The sequence below is a fragment of the Leptopilina heterotoma genome, unplaced genomic scaffold, assembly GCF_015476425.1.
Source record: "Leptopilina heterotoma isolate Lh14 unplaced genomic scaffold, ASM1547642v1 Lhet_472, whole genome shotgun sequence".
NCBI lineage: Eukaryota > Metazoa > Arthropoda > Insecta > Hymenoptera > Figitidae > Leptopilina > Leptopilina heterotoma.
The window spans coordinates 1,221,449-1,243,744 of record NW_025111099.1 but is presented as its reverse complement, the minus strand read 5'-3'; the positions used below and the strand labels follow the sequence as shown (position 1 = coordinate 1,243,744).

Genomic DNA, 22,296 nt, shown 5'->3' with positions numbered 1-22,296 from the left:
ATGCATCCTAAAAAGTACTTGTCACATATATATATATATATATATAAAAAGAATGATGCACTTGGATTCGGAGCGGCACCTTATAGCCAGCACTCCCCACCTTATAGCTAGCACTCCCCACTATCGATGCGCGATTCAACTGCTCAGTGCGTCAGTCTTCATAATGGTTGAAAAATCGTGAAAATGACTATATATATATATATATATATATATGTCGTAGGCAAATAGAAAAATCCGGCATTTAGCTTAATGCCTAGGTATTGGGCTAAATGCCGGCAAGTAGATAAATGAATCGTGAAAAATGGTTATTTTTCTATTTGCCTGAAATCAATTAGTCATTTAGCTTATTGACTAGGCGTTAAGGAAATTGCCTAAGTAGCACCCGGCAAATAGAAAAATGAGAATACAGTAGGATCTTTGAATAGTGCAGTTCTGAACAGTGCAGTCATTAGTAAGTTGAGTAGACAAGAGGTTTCGGGGGGCAAAGAGGAAAGGAATCTGTGACGTCAAATACAGTGCCGTCGCTCATTTGATTATTTAGTATCATTTAGTGGTGCCCGGTATTTAGTAGTGGGGGACCCTTAATTTTCTTGACACGGACCTGAATGTTTTAGTTTTTGCTTGCTTCGAATAGTGCACAATATTCCCGACGACTGCACTATTGAAAGATCCTACTGTATGTGCATGTGTCACTCAACAGAAATATTAAAAAAAAAATATGTCAAAATTAATTAACACAAATATTTTATTATCAATAATAATTATATTTTTTATTTATTTATTGCGGCATGTAGAGGACTGATGACACCGCGAGTTACATAGTATTTTAGCCTTTTACCAAGAGCATCTGTTTGTTTCACATTGATTCAAAGCTGCCTTACAGTTACATGTTTTGTAACCCTGTCCACCAGTCATAGATTTCTGAGACACAGCTTCCCTTAAAGTTAATGTAACATCTTTACATACGTCGTCAACTTTTATAATTTCGGTTCCCGATTGCACAATGTCAGTTCGAGGAAACCAACCTTTTATAATTCCACCCTTAGTTCCTATCTGATAAACACCATTTTGAACATCTAAAATGACACCAAAAATAATCGCGAAATCAAATGGTCCACGATCTACAGCCGGAACCGAAAGAGTTATGCAAGACCCAATTTGTGTTAATTAATTTTGACATATTTTTTTTAATATTTCTGTTGAGTGACACATGCACATATTCTCATTTTTCTATTTGACGGGTGCTACTTAGGCAATTTCCTTAACGCCTAGTCAATAAGGTAAATGACTAATTGATTTCAGGCAAATAGAAAAATAACCATTTTTTACGATTCATTTATCTACTTGCCGGCATTTAGCCCAATGCCTAGGCATTAAGCTAAATGCCGGATTTTTCTATTTGCCTACGACATATATATATAAATTTTTTTATTACAAATAATAGTATATAATTATGCTACAAATAATAACAAATTTTAATTAATTAGTTAATAATAATAATTTATTATTGTATTTTTATAATATACACTGGGGTCAAAAAGTTTCAGTACATTTGTACTGATTACTTTAAAATGCTCGCTTCACTTTAAATTCAAATATTTCTGTAAAAATAGATGTAAGAGCTATCAAAATACAGTACCGTCCGCAATTGTCAGTCCACCCATTTTTAAAGGAATGACAAAAATTTTTTAACATAAAATTCATGAAAACTAAAATTTTTTTTGGTTTATATTTTGAAAGACGATAAAATTTTGAAAAGAATAAGACCTTACAGAAGTCATTTGGCCAAAATTTGTAGAAGATATTCCTAAAAATCGTCATTTTCAATGTTTTACAAAAATTTAAATAACTTCTAAAATAATGAACGCTTTTTAATAATCTTAGGCTTATTTTAAAGGTCTTTTTCTACGGAATAAGAATTACTTATAAGCATTAACCTGTCATTTTTAACTTGGAATAAGCATGACGTCAAAATTAGACAAAAAAATTGGAAAAATTTGAAATCAATTTTTTGTACTAAAAACTATTCTAGAACATATATAAAACATGATATGGTGTAGATTTTTCAAGAAAATTTAATAAAAATATATGTTTGAGTTTCAAAAATTATTTTTCTTTTAATAATATTATTTCAAATTTTTTGAATTTTTTTGTCCAACTTTGACGTCATGCTTACTCCAAGTTAAAAATTACAGGTTAATGCCTATAAGTAATTCTTATTCTGTAGAAAATGGTCTTTAAAATAAGCCTAAGATTATTAAAAAGCGTTCATTATTTTAGAAATTATTCAAATTTTTGTAAAACATTGAAAATGACGATTTTTAAGAATATCTTCTACAAATTTTGGCCAAATGACTTCTGTAAGGTCTTATTCTTTTTAAAATTTTATCGTCTTTCAAAATATAAACCAAAAAAAATTTTACTTTTTATGAATTTTATGTTAAAAAATTTTTGTCATTCCTTTGAAAATGGGTGGACTGACAATTTCGGACGGTACTGTAGGATCATTTTAAAGTTTGATAAATTTAGAGTCAAATAAGCTAAGACATAACCAATTTAATAGTGTAAATATTAAAAATATAATTCTTTAAAGTTAGAGATTTTTTGTGAAAATTGCGATTTTGAAATCTGGAATTCAAGCGTACGCCAATTAAAGAAAATTTTTTTTTAAGATTTGATAGTTGCACAATATCTAGTATAAATTCCATTCTTTAATTCTAGACCAAAATAATTCACAAATATTAAGTAATTTTTTCAAATTCTATAAAAATAACTTCCCTTGCTCACAAAATTTTTCAAAGAATATTAATTGCAAATTCGTCGTTTGCGTTCACTTGTTTTATCAATTAACCACACTTTTGAAAAATATGCGCCTTTTTGTTATTGTAAAATAAAAAAATAGTCACCTAGAAAGAAAATAAGGAATAATGATAGAGTTAAAATTTGTAAAACTATAAGAAGAGGGATAAGTTTCATGTAAATATCTTAAATTTTCTAAGATGAAGAGGTTCTATATTTTTCAAAAGTGTGGTTATTTGATAGAACAAGTGAATGAAAACGACGAATTTGCAATTTATATTCTTCGAAAAATTAAGAGCAAGAGATATTATTTTTATAGAATTTGAAGAAAATACTTAATATATGTGAATAATTTTAGTCTAGAATTAAAGAATGAAATTTGTACTTTTTACTGTGCAACTATCAAAACTTAGAAATTTTTTTCTTCAATTGGCGTACGCTTGAATTCTAGATTTCAAAATCGCAATTTTCACAAAAAATCTCTAACGATAAAGAATTAGGGGAGGGTCTCCAGTTGTGAGACACCTCCAGTTGTAAGACAGTCAATTTTTGTTAACATGCAATAGTTAAAAGCCGATTGGTTTATATAAAAACATTTCTTTTTATATGAGCCAACTTTTTCGTGTACGCCGAAGCGAATATATAAACTGTTTTTGTTAAATACCAACACTGTGTGTGATAATCGACTAAAAAGCGTTTTTTCAATAAATGCAAAGTACTTTTTTTCCAAGTTAATTAATTGGAAAAGGTAAATGTAATGCATTTTCTGTTAGTGTTTTCCTTATATTTTGTGATGCAATATTGCATTGTTCCAATCTACGGTTAAAAATAATTTAATTTTCTTTTTTCAAAATAGCGCCAATTTCTGGATGTGAGACACAGCATATCACCAGTTGTGAGACGGTGTCAACACCCATCTGGGCAGCATAAAAAATACGACTTTGCAGGCATACTAGTTAAATGTTGTTTTGATTTTTTTTCTAGTATTTTTGGGCATGTCAAGTGGAAAAAAGTCAATTGATTCAGAAGAAATCAATTTTAATGCTCTTGTTGAAGCTATTAAATTGTGTTTATTTGATAGTCATATTTTGGCGAATAAATATTATTATTTAGTATATAATAATATATATTATTAATATATTTAATTATTTCTACTAAACATAACGTTTTATGTCAAACTTATTAAATTTTAGCAATTTTTAATGAGTGTCTCACAACTGGAGACATTTTTTTTTTTTGACAAAAGCGATGTGCTCGGAAAATGTATCGTAAAATTTTTTGAGTTCATGGAAACACTACACTTTCTTTTAATAAAAGTTGCGTATTTCTGTTGCCTTTCGAACGGTGTATTTTATTTACAATTTCGTTTACCCGTTTACAATTTACGGGTCAAAAATGAAACCCGTCTCACAACTGGAGACTCTCCCCTATATTTTTAATATTTACACTATTAAATTGGTTATATCTTATCCTATTTGACTCTAAATTTATTGAACTTTAAAATGATCCTACTTTGATAGCTCTTACATCTATTTTTACAGAAATATTTGAATTTTAAGTGAAGCGAGCACTTAACAGTAATCAGTACAAATGTACTGAAACTTTTTGACCCCAGTGTACCTATTAATTAATAATTGATAATAAATTAATTAAATATTTGATGTTATTGTTGGTGACTAATGTTTTTAAAAATCTTGAAAATTTATGCAAGCTAACAGTGAAAAATTATTTAATTTTTCACGAATCATCGATACGAGTCATCCCAGGTGCGATTTTTTGGTCGGCCCATAGTTGGGCCAACTTTTACAAAGTCGGTCCAACTTCTCGTGCGTGCCAGAGGTTGGGCCAACCATACAGATGATAACGGTCGCCGTCTAATGGCGACGATGGTTGGCCCGACAACTCATAAGGAAGTTGGCCCAACTTACAATGCATTTGTTGTGCCAACTACACATTTCAATGGTTGGTCTAAAGACTGACGCCAAAGTTTGCACAACTTTAGATGCGTAAGTTGGGCCTACCCCAATTTTCAAAGTTTGGCCAACTTCAACAGCCAAAGGTAAAAAATTATTAAAAAACTAAATTATTTAAACAATTAACATGTTATTATTAGCGGGAACATCAGATATAACCTTTACCTATTATTATTAAACACAATCTCATACATACATTTTCGAAAATATCTAACGCTCGCTGGGATCGAACCCCTAACCTAACGCACCGAAGACTTATACACTGACCACTACGCTACGCTCACATGGGAGTGCATATCGCAAAATGTATATTAAAGCTGCAACAGTCGGGCCAACCCTGGCCCAGAGTTCGGCCGATCAAGAAAGTTTAAGTCATTTAAACTGCATTTGACATAGTTTTGCCAACCGTCGGGCCAACCGTGGCCCAGAGTTCGGCCAACTAAGAAAAATCAAGTCAATTAAACTGCGTTTCACAGAGTTTTGCCAACCGTTGGTCCAACCGTGGCCCAGAGTTCGGCCGACCTAGAATGTTTAAGTCATTTAAACTGCATTTGACAAAGTTTCGCCAACCGTCGGGCCAACCGTGGCCCAGAGTTCGGCCAACCAAGAAAAATCAAGTCAATTAAACTGCGTTTCACAGAGTTTTGCCAATCGTTGGTCCAACCGTGGCCCAGAGTTCGGCCGACCAAGAATGTTTAAGTCATTTAAACTGCATTTGACAAAGTTTCGCCAACCGTCGGGCCAACCGTGGCCCAGAGTTCGGCCGACCAAAATAATGTAAGTCAATTAAACTGCGATTCACAAAGTTTTGCCAACCGTCGGGCCAACCGAAACTGAAAGTCTTTTAAACTACGTTTGGATGCGTTGTGCCAACCTTTGTCGCCAAAGTTGGCCCGACGGTTGGTTAAACTCTGCATTTAATGGTTGGCTTGCAAAGTCGGGCCAACTGTGGGCACTAGTACTTGCCAAAGTTGGGCAAACTCTGGCAACCAAAACTTCCCTTGCCAAAGTTAGGCCAACCTTGGGCCAACCTTCAAACTCTGGCGGCCAACCTAAATTCGCACCTGGGATTCTAAGTATCTAAATTCAAAAGATTTTTTGTAATTCATGCAAAAACGCGGCTGCACTCTACACGGAAAGAAAGTTATTATATTAGTTATTATATTAGAAGTATTAAACTTTAATAAAAATTATACTATATTTAGTAAAGTTATATCAAATATCGAAAACTTTTAACAAATTTTAATATAACTTCACTAAATTTTATATAGGTACGTTTTGTTAAAGTTTTACAGTAAAAAGAAAGTCTTATTTTAAAGCAGGAAAGCAGCCTTAAATTAAGATACAACATTTTTATATCCTTTAACATTATAGCAGACAGTGCTGAATTTAAGACCGATCTTAAATTCAGATTTACTGTGTTAGTTTGTTGATATCAAAATTTTCCTTTGGCGCATTTTGTCCTACACTTGTAAAATACTTTTATAAAATTTAATAATATCTTTCCGTGTAGTGAAAATAAACACGAGTTTATAGTGAAAAAACAGTTATAATAAATTTTTGTAACAGTGTTCTAGAACACTGTAGGAACAATGTTACTTCAAAATTCTATAACTAATTTAAAACAAATGTTACATGTCTGTTATAGAACAGATACAGAACAACTATTCCAGAACAAATTTAGAACAAAGCTCTAGAACTATTCTATAATAAAATTGTAACACTTATTCTAGAACACTGTTCTTTTTTTGGTCTAAAACAGTTATAGTACGTGCACACTGGGTAAGTAATGGAATTAGTGAAATTGTGTCCAAAAATGGTGGCGATGATGATGTCGACAGTATAGACGATCTGGATGCAGATGACAAAGAAGAAGAAGAAGAAGAAGAAGAAGAAGGGGACACACAAGACGAAGAGGAGGCACAATACGAACAGACTTCGCAAAAACGTCAACAGGACTTTGACAAACACAAATTTTACGGAAGAAAGACGAAAGTCGAAAGACATAGAAAAGATGACCACAAAAAGCGTCGACAAGATGACAGTGATAGGCATCGACAAGATTATAGTGAAAGACGAAGACAAGACGACAATGAGAATCGTCGACGAGATGGTAGTGAAAGACGTAGAGATGATAATGACAGACGTCGACCTGACGATAATGATGAACGACGATATGACAATAGTGATAGACGTCGATATGATGACAATGATAGACGTAGACAAAATGACAATGCCAAACGACGACATGATGACAATGATAGACGTCGTCATGATGACAATGACAGACGACAACATGATGACAATGACAGACGACGACATGATAACAATGACAGACTTCGAGATGATTACAATGACAGACGACGACATGATGACAATGACAGACGTCGAGACGATGACAATGACAGGAGACGCATCAATTACAATAGAAGACGTGACGATAACGACAATTATAATTATTATAGACGACCCAGAAGCGACAGACTAAGTAGAAACGACTATTATCAACGAGGCGAACATTTTTCTAGACCTTATGACAGTTACTTTAGACCAGACTTTCCACAGTTCGACGGACATTATGAATATGACGACCCAAAATACCCTTCCGAGTCTTATTTCCCTGCACAGTACAGGTATCCGCCGCCTCCTTTAAGAAGACAATATCTACCTCCAAGGGGGCGATATTTTTAGTACATTCGTTTTCGTTCTCAAATATTATAAAACTATTATTACTTATATGTTCTTTTATTATTTACGTCAAAAAGATTTTTGAGTAAATTTACTTTAATATATTGTTAGTTTCTTGACTACTGTACTATTAATCGTGAATCATAAAATCTCTTTTTTTAAAGTTTTTATTTACTGCAACACTATTAATTATTTTTATTAAAAATTTTTATTTTATTTTTTATTATTTTAAAAAGAATAGTGTGAAAAGGCGATTTTTGATGTAAAAAAGGCCAAATTTGTTAGAATTTAGGTTTACTTTCGTTTTTCTAACATTTTTTAAATTTGTTTTCTGCATTTTAGTGAGTAAAATTTTTACTAATTCTGCGTTATGTATATTGTGTAATAAAAAAGTAAATGACACTATTGTATTGCTTATGAAAAATAGAAAAATTTTATTTTTAAAAATATGTATCTTAATTTAAATTAAATATAAATAAGTAGGTAATTATATTTTATATTATAATTATTATATTTAATTTGAAATTTTTCATTTATTTAACAAAATTTACATTATAAAATTGTTTTAAATTAAATCTGAATACTATGTTCACAATTTATGTTTAAAATTACCATAAGTTTTGAAAATAAAATTTCTCTATTTGAGTGAAAAAATAATTCCTTCGCTCTTTATGATTTCAAAGAAGAAATATCTATAAATGTGAGTTATAAGAGACAAAGATTTGAAGCATAAATATATGAATATAGAAATAATATAAATATGTTATATATATTATAATATAGTATGTTATATATAATAAATATTTATATACAAACAATAAATAAAACATTCTTTTTCAAGGAGTGTTGAACACCTGAATGTAAAAAAAAAAATATCTATCATGACTATTGATTAATTATTAAATTATTTATTTATTATAATACTGTGAAAATAAACATATAATTTTAAACTTTTATAAACTTTTGCCATCTTCGGACATAAAAAAATCTCTTTTTCTACAATTTTTTCAAATAGCAATTTTTTAACTTTACATTATTTATCACTAAAACTACACAAGCCTGCAAAAAAATAAAAATTTCCCTTGTCTGAGATCGAGAAGTCATTTCCCGCAGTATTTGGTGCGCTGAATCCGAATCTGGCAACAAAAACCTCCCATCACGTCAGGATTTTGAGAAAAGTGGGGGTAAATTCCCAAAAATCATGTTTTTCGCTGTTTTTGTAAATTTCTACCAGGTAAATCCGACGTGCTAGAGACTTGTCATAGGAGTCAAATTAAAGCATGAACCCTGTACTTTAAGAAGATATAGCGATGTTGCTAACAGCAAACTAAATTAGCCATCAAAAATGATTTTTTTTAACAGTTGTCAAATATAAAAATTGACAAACACTGTCCGTAAATAAAACTATTTGAAAAATGATTGAATTCGCTCAAAATTTGTTACTCAGGGGGTTTTGGGGTCGCTGATTACTAATATGTTGTCAGATTATTAAAATTCAAAATGTCAGATACAATATAGCGGACTTATTTTTCAAAATTGATCAAATTCACTTGAAACTTGTTACTCGGGGGTTTTTGGGGTCGTTGATTATGAATTCAACTACAGATTTTTTATTTTGACATCATATTTGTAAGCAACGACCCCGAAAACCCCAAAGCAATAAATTCTAAGCGAATCCAATCATTTTTTAAAATAGTTGTATTTACGGACAGTGTCAGTCAATTTTTATGATTGCCAACTGTTAAAAAAATCATTTTTGACGGCTAATTTAGTTTGTTGTTAGCAATATCGCTATTTCTTCTTAAAGTACAGGGTTCAGGCTTTAATTTGACTCCTATGACAAGTCTCTAGCACATCGGACTTACCCAGTAGAAATTTTAAAAACTGCGAAAAACATGATTTTTAGGAATTTACCCCCACTTTTCTCAAAATCCTGACGTGATGGGAGGTTTTCGTTGCCAGATTCGGATTCAGCGCACCAAATACTGCGGGAAATGACTTCTCGATTTCAGACAAGGGAAATTTTTATTTTTTTGCAGGCTTGTGCTATCAATGGAACAATGTACAAAGTTGAGTGAGTACTTTTGTATTTGTATAAATTTCAGAAATTTTTTTCACGTTCATTTCTCTTATTGAGTATAAACTGTCTACAAAATGTTAATAAATTAAGTTGCTTTGAATAATTCTCATTAGAAAATAAACAAACGCAAATCAATAATATTGCTAATATAGATAATTTCTTATTATTTGTTTATAAAAATAATAATATATTTTTATAAAAATTTTTCTCTTTAGTAATTAGTTATTGAATTAATTTTGTCAATAATAATAATAATAATAATAATTATTATTGTTATTATTATTATTATAATTTGTTTTTTTAATTTTTAAATAATATATTATTTATTATAATTAAAATATTAAACAAGAAGAATATAAGATACATTTTTTAAATTTAATTTATTTAAAGTAATATGTACAACATAAATAAATAAATAAATAAATAATAATAATAATAATGTATCAATATGAAACTATCAAAATAATTTAACAAATTTTAATTTAATACATCTAAAATATTATTATTTTCTGACAATAAAAATATTACTTCTATAAGGTACTATAATTAAAATTAATAATTTATAAAATAATAATAATAATTTATAATTTTATAAACAATTAACATTATAATTTACTTCAAATTGTAAGTATTTTTTTTGTCTAAATAGAATTTAAATTTATAAATAATCACTTTTTTTTTTTTTTTTATTTATTTATTGTTTATACTCCTGCCCTATTGGCTTTTACGCACTTCGACAAGAGTCCCCGAGAAATACTTTTTTTGGATTAAGCATAACCATTCTACATAAATTTTCTATATATTAACCTAAATTTGCGTCTACAGCCGATTTTTTATTAGGAGTACTCGGATTGCGCCTGGACCACCCGTCAATGGGTTTTCTCGCCAGAGAAGAGGGAAACTGTAGAAAACCTCTCCTGAGTACAACCGGTTTATCGACAGTCGAGTTCTGATGGTGTGTACCGGACAATAATCGACGGTGTACATCATTATACCTCGACGTCAAACCTCCCGCTCAGATTGTCTCACGTGCTGGAAAAATACCAAGCCAAGTGGGCGCGAACCAAGGATACTTATACCCTTGGTCCTTTAAACGACCGCCAACGCCAGGCATCTATCCGACTGAGCTAATCTGTCGGTATAAATAATCACTTTCGTTATTGATAATAATTGTTAATAATTAATTTATTAATCTTCTTTAAAAATTAAATTATGTTATTAATTAATCGTAATAATTATTATTTGTCCTTATTTTTATGATAATTTAATTTCGTGTTTCTTACGAAATTCAAATTTACCGCGATAATGCAATGCATACTTACCGACACACTTCCGCAATGCGATCACAATTAGTACACAGTCGTCACTTTACACTCTCCACGTAACCTCACTTTTATGTCATTTTCATATTTTTTTTGAATTATTATTCAAACAAAATATATATTGTTTCATATCAGAGAACTCTTCCTTATTAAATTTTAGACGTATACACAAAATTCCATCTCAATTCATTTAATATTTTACGCAAAAGACGTTCGAGTAGTTTCCTATTATGAGTCACGTGACCTAACAGTCACATGCTGTTAAAGTCGTGTACAATATTTTGAAACTTTTAAACTAAATCATAATCTTCAACTCTTAAGTATTTAGAAAGATACATAAATCGTGGTTATCATTCTTAAGAAAATATCGCTTTTTTGTTACATAAAAAAAATCAGTATTATTTAGTGATAAATATTAAGGTTTATTAATAAGTTCAATTTTTTTAAGTGATCAGTATTCAAATAATAACTGCAATTACAAGTTCTAAAATGAATTTTATAAACCGTCATATATATTACTAAGTAATACTTTTTTTTAAATTTTAGATTAGTTTGAAATAAGTCATAATCTTCGACTCTTAAGTATTTAGATAGATACATAAATCGTAGTTAGCATTCTTAAAAACAAAAAAAGATGCAATTAAGGAAGTTCTCCAGCTGCTACTCTGGAAAAAAAAGATTCTCTTTTAATTTCTCAAAATAAAAAGAAAATTAAAAGACAATCTTTTTTTTCTAAAATAACAACAGCTGCAGAATTTCTTTAAAAGAAAAAAATAAAAGCAAAAGAAATAAAAGTAAAAGAAAAAAATAAAAGTAAAAGAAAGAAATAAAAGTAAAAGAAAAAAATAAGAGTAAAAGAAAAAAAATAAATGCCTTTCCTCTTTTTGTATCTTTTTTTGATTTTAGCTTTTTTGATTTTAGCTTTTCTTTGATTTTAGCTTTTCTTTGATTTTTTTGTACCTGTTGGGGGAGGCTTTGGTGTGGTTTTTTTCCGCACACACGGATTTTCATCATCAGATGATGATGTTGACGACGATGATATTGTTGACGATGAACTGGACGAAGTGCTGGAAGATGGAGTGGCTGCCTTTGGTGTCGGTACATGTCGTGAAGGTGCACGTGGAGTAGGTGTAGGTGCACGAGGTGTTGGTGCCTGTGGAACAGGTACACGTGGTGTGGGTGCACGTGGAACAGGTACACGTGGTACTCGTGGTACACTTCCCTTCCATCTTGTTTTGCGCATTCCTTCCTGAAAGTATAAACTTAAATTTAAAAAATTAATTAATTAATTATATTAATAGTACATTCAAATATATATTATTTTTATTATAATATTATTTTTTTTAATTTTCAAAAATTAGAAATTGGAAAAACTTACATTACTATATCCCGAATGTGATGTTGTATATTCAGGATATATTGGACCTGGATATACTTGACCGTGAGATAGACCTGGATGTACTTAACTGTGAGATGGACCAGGATGTACTTGACTGTGAGATAGTCCGTGAGCTTGACTGTGAGGTTGACTGTGAGGTTGACCGTGAGCTTGACTTGGAAATCGGTAGCTCTGTAGATGTCGTGATGTAAAAAAGTTCTGAACTCGACTGTCAGGATTTAACTGAAAAAAATTAAATATTTAAAAAAGTAATTAGTATAAGCGTATTAAATTATTCTAACATAGAAAAAATTAAACTTAAACAGAATCTAACCTCAATTATCAGCAATCATTTGTTAATTTTTTTTCTGTTAGAATAATGCAATACGCGCTTATAATAATTATCACTTATTTTAAATATTACTTACATAGGTTTGAATCCATACCAGTAGCCGGCACAGGCAACAATCACTGTTGCAAAAGGAAGGATTATATGAATTTTGAAACAAAAAGAAACATGTGACAAAGTGAGGTTAGCATATTTTAATTACAGAATAAAAATTAATTATATGCAATTTAAAAAAACAAAAAACATGTGACAAAGTGAGGTTAGAATATTTTAATTAAAGAATAAAAATTAATTATATGCAATTTAAAAAAAAATTTAATTATATTTAAAAGAAAAAAACTTACCATTTTTGCAATTTTTTTAAATTTTATTTCACCGTGACCGTTCATGTGAAAAAGCTGAATCGAAAAGAGCACTGCAGCCAACTTTAAATTCCTCTATTCAGTTCTAAAGGTAGTTTCACAGTTCGCTGTTGTGAACTTATTTTGCATTACTAATCAGGCAGCAGCGAACTGTGAAAGTACCTTTAATATTACTTTCAAACCGCAATTAGGGCCTTGTTGTGAAAGCCATCTTGATTTTATATTTCTTTCAGTAATTGCAAATCGAAATTTGAAATTAATAAAATCCAAACGACTTAAAAGAATATGATAAAATTAAACTATTATTTAAAGCAACAGACTTTCACTTGATTGACAGTGGCGCCATCTATTAGTGTCAGCCTACAGTAAATATAGTCAATTTTGAACGTGAAACTTAAAATCACCTCACACCAAAAAAATAAAATGGCGCCATCTCTCGGTGTCAGCCAGAAGTCAGTTGTCAGTAAAACAGAACACCCTCTCTAAGCAACTTTAAATTACGAAAATAAAAATTTAAATACCCCTCTAACGGGGTTTAAATTGAACAAAAAATAAAATGGCGCCATCTCTCGGTGGCAGCCGGAACTCAGATGTCGGTAAAACAGAACACCCCTTCTAACCCACTTGAAAATTCAAAAATAAAAATTTTAATACCCCTCTAAGGGGGTTTAAATTGAACAAAAAATAAAGTGGCGCCATCTAGCGGTGGCAGCCGGTAGTAAAAACTTGGTCGGTAAAACAGAACACCCCTTCTAAGCCACTTGGAAGTTCACTATTTAAGAAATCTACCTTACCGACTGTAGGTAAGTGGCCCAGAACCCGCCTAGCTATACTACTCTAATTACTTAAAATCATAAAATGTTATAACAAATGTTTATTTATAAATTTAAAACTTATTGAGATGGAGAATTATTGAAAGGTTGTGTGTAAACCGAATTTGGTGTGTGAGTAGCTTGAGATTCAGAAGGATAATTAAATATTTGTGTGTAAGAAGAGTTTGGTGTCATAGGCGAATGAGTATGTAAGGAAGAAGGACTGTACGATGAAGTTGTAGGTGTCATTGGGAAATAAGACTGAAAGTGAGATGAATTTTCAAAAGATATGTTAGGACGTTGGCTTGTAGTTGATGGTGGATAAGATGGGAAAAACGTAGGGATGTTTGTCTGTGAGGCATAAGTTGTTTGAGAAATATTAAATTGCGTGTTAGAGCTTAGATTATCATAATATCCTTGATCAGCTTTTGCTAAAATGTTATAAATTTCACTTTTAACCAATTGTCTTGTTCGTTTACTGTAAGTATTCATTTTCCCCATAACTAAATTTCCAAAAATTGTAGTTAACGAATTTGAATTTTGTTGTTCCAGGCGACTAGAAGCGTTTCTCATGATAGTCAAACATTCACAAATCATGTTATCATTATTTTCTCCTCTTCTTCTTTTTCGTGATATCGGTGCTTGTGATGTGGGAGTTTGTTGCATTGATGGTTGTGGTGTTAGTGCTTGTGGATGTGGTGTTTGAGGTTGTGAAATTGGTACTTGTATATTTGTCATTGAATTAGAATCATCTTCTTTCTCAATATTAACGTCCTCGTTGTCTGAGACTTTATCTAATTCTGTTGTTTGTTCCTATAAAAGATTTAAAATTTTTAAATTCAACCCCATTAACACATTTTTTACATATGTTAGATAAAATTATTGAAAAATGAAAAAAAAATTTAAATCTTGCTTACAACCTAGCAATTATTGTACGGTGCAACCTAGCGTTAATATCATTTTTTCTACCTAGATGGCACGTAACCTTGTAGGAAGGTTGAAATGTCCCATCCATGGGAAGCTTGCTACTATATTGCACGTTAAGCTTACTGCAATATTGCCTAGAAATTTCGACGTAAGCATGCAGAAAAATTACCGTAAGCTTGCTGCTAAAAAATTTCTTTTACGAGATCAAAATTAATTAACTTTATATAATAATATTTTTGCTGTATGTTTACGACAATATTGTAATAAGCGTATAGTGAAAGCTTCCCGAAATATTGCAATATTGATAAAAGATTATCGCAAGGTTGTGTTCTCAACTGGACTTTTCATTATTCGAAGTTTTTTTGTAGATACCTACAAACGAAGCAGCTTGGATAGAAGTTGAAAAAAATTTTCACCAACTATGGAATTTACCGCACTGTGTTGGAGCAATTGATGGAAAGCATGTTATATTACAATCACCAATAAATTCAGGAACTGAATTCTTCAACTACAAATCACAGTTTAGTATTGTTTTAATGGCTGTAGTTGATGCAGATTACAATTTTATGTTTGCTGATGTCGGATGTCAAGGACGAATTTCAGATGGTGGTGTTTTGAAAGATTCATTACTTTACAAAATGATGTCTGAAGAGAACTTAAGATTACCAGCAGAAGAAAATTTACCAGGACGTGAAATGAAGATTCCATATTTTTTTGTTGGCGATTCTGCATTTTCCATGAATAAAAATCTCTGGAAACCATTTCCAGGAGATCATATAAAAGGAAGTGCGAAAAGAATTTTTAACTACCGACTAAGTAGGGCTCGTCGAGTTGTAGAAAATGCGTTTGATATTATTTCTTCAGTATTTAGATTTTTAAGAAGACCAATGCTTTTGCAACCACATATTGCACAAGTAATTGTTCTCGCATGCCTGCATCTTCACAATTATTTAAGGAAACATTCACCAAATATTTACCCACCACGAGAATCATTTGATCGCGAAGAAAATAATGTTTTCGTGGAAGGATCTTGGAGACATGATCAAGATATGACGTCATTGGTTCCATTATCGAATGTACCAAGAAGGGGAAAACATTATTATGATCAAATTCGAAACGAAGTTGCAGACTACTTTCTTAAAGAAGGTTCTGTGGAATGTGAAAATTCATATGCATAATTAAAATCATTGTTAAATAGAAAATATCTCAAGTGAAAATAAAGTTTCTATCAATATATACAAGAACATTTTATTCTACATTCTCTCTCTTGGATTTTAGGTTACAAGTGTAAAATAAAAAATTATTTACTTACTGTGTTTAATCGTTTTCGTGGTTTATCTTTGTCATTTAAGAATCTCATTGCTTCGTAAGCAAACCATCTACTCTGATAAACTTCATCACCTCCTGAAAACAATTGCTAAATTTATTAAATAACATTGTGTTATTATTTCTAGTTTAGTTAATTTCAAAATTGAGGAAAAATTCAAGCACTTATACGCTTTAGGTGTTTAATTAGGAAATAACAACAATTGTAGTTTTAAACATTAGTAAATTGCTAAATTTTTAAAATACCATTGTGTTATTCTTTCTAGTTTAGTTAAATGCAAAACTAAGTAAAAATTTAAGAACTTATACGCTTTGGGTGTTTAATTAGGAAATAACAACAATTGTATTTTTAAACATTAGTAAATTGCTAAATTTTTAAAATACCATTGTGTTATTCTTTCTAGTTTAGTTAAATGCAAAACTAAGTAAAAATTTAAGAACTTATACGCTTTGGGTGTTTAATTAGGAAATAACAACAATTGTATTTTTAAACATTAGTAAATTGCTAAATTTTTAAAATACCATTGTGTTATTCTTTCTAGTTTAGTTAATTTCAAAATTCAGGAAAAATTCAAACACTTATACGCTTTGGGTGTTTAATTAGGAAATAACAACAATTGCAGTTTTAAACATTAGTAAATTGCTACATTTATAAAATAACATTGTGTTATTATTTCTAGTTTAGTTAATTGCAATATTGAGAAAAAATTCAAGCACTTTTACGCTTTGGGTGTTTAATTAGGAAATAACAACTATTGTAGTTTTAAACATTAGTAAATTGCTGAATTTATAAATCATCTTTGTGTTATTCTACTCAGTTTACTTAATTGTTCTCTTTTTTACACTATATGTTGAGTATAGTTAAAAATCAGGTATTAATTTTATTTTCTTTATAGGGCGACAGTACTAAATTGGAAATTAAAGACATTTTATATAAATTATAAATAAAAATTACCTTTTCCAGTTCCCTTTGATTCCTTTTCTTTCTTTTTTTCTCTTCTATATGATGCTCTTAAGCTTAAAATCTTTTTTTTACACCAATCAATAGAATAACCTATCGAATTTGAAACATAATTCCAAGCATCAATTCTTAAATTTTTTCTCATGTAATTCTTATCAGTTGGATCCCATAGCACGGTGTACACTTTAAAAGTTTCAATAAACTGTAGTATAAACTCATCTGAAATGTTATCAATATCTGCCATTTTAATATTGCAAATATTATAAACCACTTTCACAATTACAGATTTAATATATCACAAATAACACTTCACATGAATTTCCACAGTAAATGATCACTCAAGGGCTGAGCAAAAACTGATGATGCCACTCCTTAGATATCGAAGCCTAAACTCAGTTAAAAGTTTAAATAATGCAAAGTTACCCTTCCTTTTTTCATTTTTGGTTAAACATTTACCTACGTTTTTGGAAAAGCACGTATTTATTTGCAGATGTGCTATAATAAAAAGATTTGAGAAACAAGGTTTTTCGATATTTTTTTATTACTGTCATAAAGCACAAAATTTTCTGAGATTCCCAGTTTTTTGCTGATACTTCAGAAACATTTTCTACTCAACTTTAAAACCATAAACTTGAACATTAGAACTTTTCAATTACTATTAGTAATATTATAATGTAACATTATAGTGACATTCCATTAATATTAAAATGTCCACTCCAAGGTTATATTACAAGTAATGTTACAGTGACATTACATAGTTAAATTTTAAATAATGTTACAGTGACATTACATAATATCGTAATGACACTGTTATGTTTCAGTAATATTATAACAGTGTCACAGTAATGCTACAAAAGAAAGATCTCAAAATTCCGTGCAACTATAATTAGCTAAACTTTCTTTGTAACATTACTGTGATACTGCTGTAACATTACAGTGACATTACTGTAACATTAATTATTAATTGTAATGTTACTGTAATGTTACATTGTAATATTACTGTAATGTTACTTTGTAATATTACTTACATGTAACATGAAAGTAACGTTACATGCTACTTGGGTTCAGATTTAGAAAGGCAGTTAAGAGTGATTGACTGTTTGTTAAAATTTACTAATATTTGATATTAAAGTATTAATTGATTTAGTAAAATTCGACTTACACTCCAAGATTTTTTTATTGTAAATAAGTCATATATTTATTTTTTATATTTTTTAATTAATCAGTAATTTGTTTTATATCTTTAATAAGTTATTAAAAATTGCAAAAAATACCAGCTAAAATTTTACTGACATATTTTTAGAAACTATTTGAATTTCCTATTGGACTCGCAAATACAAAAAAGTGAGGTACAATATACACACTTCTATTGTAGCTTTGAGGTACTGTCATAGACCGACAGCCGATGGATCGGCTTCGAGCGCGAACCGAACGGACCCAAATTTTTTTCTACCCTTTTCTTTACATGTACATAAAAATAGTGACGAATGCTTCAAAATAACTACACATGTAGCACACATTTTCTTGAGGCTAGACGAACGTTAAAACCATGTGACTTTGCAGGGAAAATTTGGTGGATCGACTTAGAGCATGGACCGAATCGAACACACAATAGAAAAATATCGGTCATTCGTGTTGCGCTCGTGTTGCGCTCGTCTAGTGAATACGCGCCTTTATATGGTTGCCATCCCTGTCAGTCAATTCACAAGTGACTAACCTAAAAGATTGTTTTTAAATTCTCATAAATGCGACAAATCGACTTCAAGTATTAATGTTTTGACAAGTCCAACGTGTTTATTCATTATATACAATGATTTTAATTTATATTTTTATGAATTATTCCCAGTTATTCCAATGTTATTGTAATTTTTTCATAAACTCAAAATGATCCCGATTTTACTCATTTTGAGTCTTTTCCCCAGAAACTCAGAATGAGTCGAAGGGGTATCATTTTTGTTGCACTTCAAAATGAGTATCATATAATACTCATTTTGAGTAAAGTTTTTTTCTGTGTATATTAATTAAAAATTAAACCCTATATAAATGTTAACTCTTTGAAGTCTATAATGATATAAGTTTTAATATAGAAATAAGAAAACAATGTATTTAAAATTGACAATTTTTACAACCGAAATGGGAACAAAACCAAATTTGTCATATATTTTTTAGAAAAAATCGAAAAAAAATTGCACATTTTTCTAGACAAAATAAAACAAGTTAAAAATGTTTGAATTTTTATAGTTAACATAAAAAAAAAGTCGAAAATATCGCATTTTAATGAAGAAAATCGAATAATTAACATGCGGGCGCAAAATTTTCTCCGCCAGTTCGGAGGAAGGGAAGCGGGCGCAAAATATTTTGCGCCCGCTTCCCCTGCCCTGGGTGGGAATGAGATACTTTGCGCCCGCTCTAAGTGCCCGAAATGACATACTTTCCGTGCAGGTAGGACAAAAAAAATTTATATTTACACTTCTACTAATAATAATAGTAACATTTTAGCAAAATTTAGAGAAAATTCATTTTTTGACCTGGACAGTTAAGGAATTTTGCCCCATATTTTATTTTCCACCTTAAATATGACAATACATACTATGAGATTTTTAAACATTTAAACCTTAAAATATCAATATAGAAATTGTTTGCAAACTCACGTTAATTGATTTTAGAAAATTTGTAATAGACATCAAATTTATGACCTTTGGCTTAAAAATTCGGATTTATTATTTATATTTCATTTTTATAGTGAAAATTAGTTGTATTTATATTAAAAAGTAGCTACAAAAAGTGTCACATCAATTTTACAGAAAATTAAAAAATTTGCATTTTTTGAATTTTGTGAAAAAAGCTATAACTTTTGTTAAGCTTAATATTTTTCAATCAGATATGGCTAGGACTTTTAAGTTAGACTAATACCTAGGAGTATGTGAAGTTTCGTTTTAATCGGTCAAGTAATCATATATTTATTGAAACTCTTTATAGAAACTCTAATTACCACTATACTCTTAGTTAATACTCTATAACAAAAAAATAGTCTTTATGATAATGTTATCTATACCGATCGCATACACGAAGTGATGTGATTCGAACAAAGGTTCATGTATCGAACGTCTTCGATACATGATCGATCGATTATCATCGATCGACTTATACGTAAAAGTATCGACAAAGCAATTAAAACTTCACACTCCCTCCCTTTGTCGATTTGAAAAAGTATATTTAGATATATGTGGCATTCCACGTCAAGTGATCCGGAGGTCAAATTTACCTGGAATGTTTGAAAAATTTGTAGTTTCTTTGAAACAAAACGAAAATATGTTTTCTATTTTGGGATTTTTTGCTGTTTTCCAACACTTTCTAATAGTGTAAACAAATTTAAAAAAAAAATTTTTGACCTTGAAAAATTAAATTAAAAAATAAAATTTCATTTTTTTATCAAATGGACATTTTTTATTTAAAAAAAAAAAATTTTTCATAAAGGTGAGGTTTTTTCCTAAAAAAAATGTGTAGGTCAAAACGTGGGACAAGAACTTTTAACTGGTCAAAATAAGCATTTACTTCTGCAGTGCACCGGCCCACAGTGGAAATTTTTTTACAATTTACTGTTAAAAAATGTCTACAGCTTACAATTTTTAACCGATTTGAATGTTCTCTGTTTTAAATTAAAGGGGAGTAAATTCTTAATACATCCCTCGAAGCCGATTTTTGAGATTTTAATTGTTTATAATTTTTTTTAAATTAAAGTTAACAAATTAATACACTTTTTTAAAAAAGGACATTTATTTTCTTATTCCGTTGCTGCACATGATCTAAATCAATTTAAATTTATCCAATATGACCACCAGATAATTCATAAAGCATAAAATAATTTATTTCAGTTGTTATAAACAATATACAGCCTAACAACGCGCAGCGGAGGTATACTGCGGAAGTAAATGTTTATTTTGACCAGTTAAAAGTTCTTGTCCCACGTTTTGACCTACATAATTTTTTTAGGAAAAAACCTCACCTTTATGAAAAAAAAATTTTTTTTTAAATAAAAAATGTCCATTTCATAAAAAAATGAAATTTTATTTTTTAATTTAATTTTTCAAGGTCAAAAAAATTATTTTTTTTAAATTTGTTTACACCATTAGAAAGTGTTGGAAAACAGCAAAAAATCCCAAAATAGAAAACATCTTTTCGTTTTCTTTTAAAGAAACTACGAATTTTTCAAATATTCCATGTAAGATCAAAAATTTAAACTTTGACCCCCTCCAGTTTTTACATTTGTTTAAATAAATTAATAATATTTTGTATTTTTAATTGTATCTAATAGGACTACTGTTTATACAAACTTTTAACCTGATCCCAAACATTCCAAATTATGCCCGGATCACTTGAGGTGGAATGCCACATATATATATATATATATATATATATATATATATATATATATATATTTAGTAAGTATATGTCGTAGGCAAGTAGAAGAATCAGGCATTTAGCTTAATTCCTAGGCATTAAGCTAAATTTAGGCAAATAGAAGAATGAACATGAGGAGGACGCGCATTCTTCTACCTGCCTGGATTCAGTCAGTCATTAAGCTTATTGCCTAGGCATTTGCTAACTGCCTGAAGTGTCCTCGGCAAATAGAAGAATGCACATGTGGAGAACGCGCATTCTTCTATTTGCCTGGATTCAGTCAGTCATTAAGCTTATTGCCTAGGCAATAAGCTAACTGCCTGAAGTTCCTCGGCAAATAGAAAAGATACAATATTCTATGACTGTATATAAACATAGATATAAAAATAAACTTTTGAAACACTTAATTAATTAGAAATAAACGTCAATTTGTATTATTATTTAACAGAGATTTGAAAACAAACTTTCGAAACACTAATTTATTAGAATGAATAATTGTAGTTATTTAGAAGTAATCGCTAATTTGTATTTATTTTATAATATTCAGAATAAAATTCAGTTTCTCGATATTCGTGCAAACTAACGGTTGACAATTTTTCCCAATAATTTAAAAATGGAATTGAATATAGTGGATCAATTAGATTTTGAAAAAAAGTGCGATGAAGTGATGAGCAAAAAGTCTAGTAATAGGTGTTTCTGGAATAGAAAACAATTGGAGAACGTTAAAAAAATATTAAAGTCTGCCAAAGTAGGTTTAAAAAAGAACCAGGCTGACTATTATTACGTAAATAATTACGAAATTGTTGACTTCAGGCAGTTAGCTTATTGCCTAGGCAATAAGCTTAATGACTGACTGAATCCAGGCAGGTAGAAGAATGCGCGTCCTCCTCATGTTCATTCTTCTACTTGCCTAAATTT

At 30.0% G+C, this 22,296-nt stretch overlaps 2 protein-coding genes across 2 annotated transcripts; one reads left to right on the top strand and one right to left on the bottom strand.

The window, feature by feature from the left end:
• Nucleotides 1-7,463, top strand: LOC122507566 (uncharacterized protein DDB_G0283697-like). Its single transcript, XM_043620352.1, has 2 exons — nt 1-14; nt 6,506-7,463. Exons 1-2 carry the CDS (start codon nt 1-3, stop codon nt 7,461-7,463), a joined length of 972 nt encoding a protein of 323 aa, XP_043476287.1.
• Nucleotides 7,464-11,796: 4,333 nt separating this feature from the next.
• Nucleotides 11,797-21,636, bottom strand: LOC122507565 (flocculation protein FLO11-like). The gene is made up of 6 exons (XM_043620351.1): nt 21,585-21,636; nt 16,972-17,070; nt 16,003-16,094; nt 13,884-14,576; nt 12,352-12,483; nt 11,797-12,111 (listed from the first exon to the last, which is right to left on the bottom strand). The coding sequence occupies exons 1-6, from the start codon at nt 21,634-21,636 to the stop codon at nt 11,797-11,799; spliced, it is 1,383 nt and encodes a 460-aa protein (XP_043476286.1).
• Between the last annotated feature and the right edge of the window lie 660 nt (nt 21,637-22,296).

Excerpts from the sequence above, each read along its gene's own strand:
- LOC122507565 (XM_043620351.1), bottom strand. The coding sequence starts at position 21,636 with ATGCGCGTTCTCCACATGTGCATTCTTCTATTTGCCGAGGACACTTCA. Across the intron at positions 16,095-16,971 it reads ATCAAAGGGAACTGGAAAAG|GAGGTGATGAAGTTTATCAG; the intron begins GTAATTTTTATT and ends AATTGTTTTCAG. Across the intron at positions 14,577-16,002 it reads CACGAAAACGATTAAACACA|GAACAAACAACAGAATTAGA; the intron begins GTAAGTAAATAA and ends AATCTTTTATAG.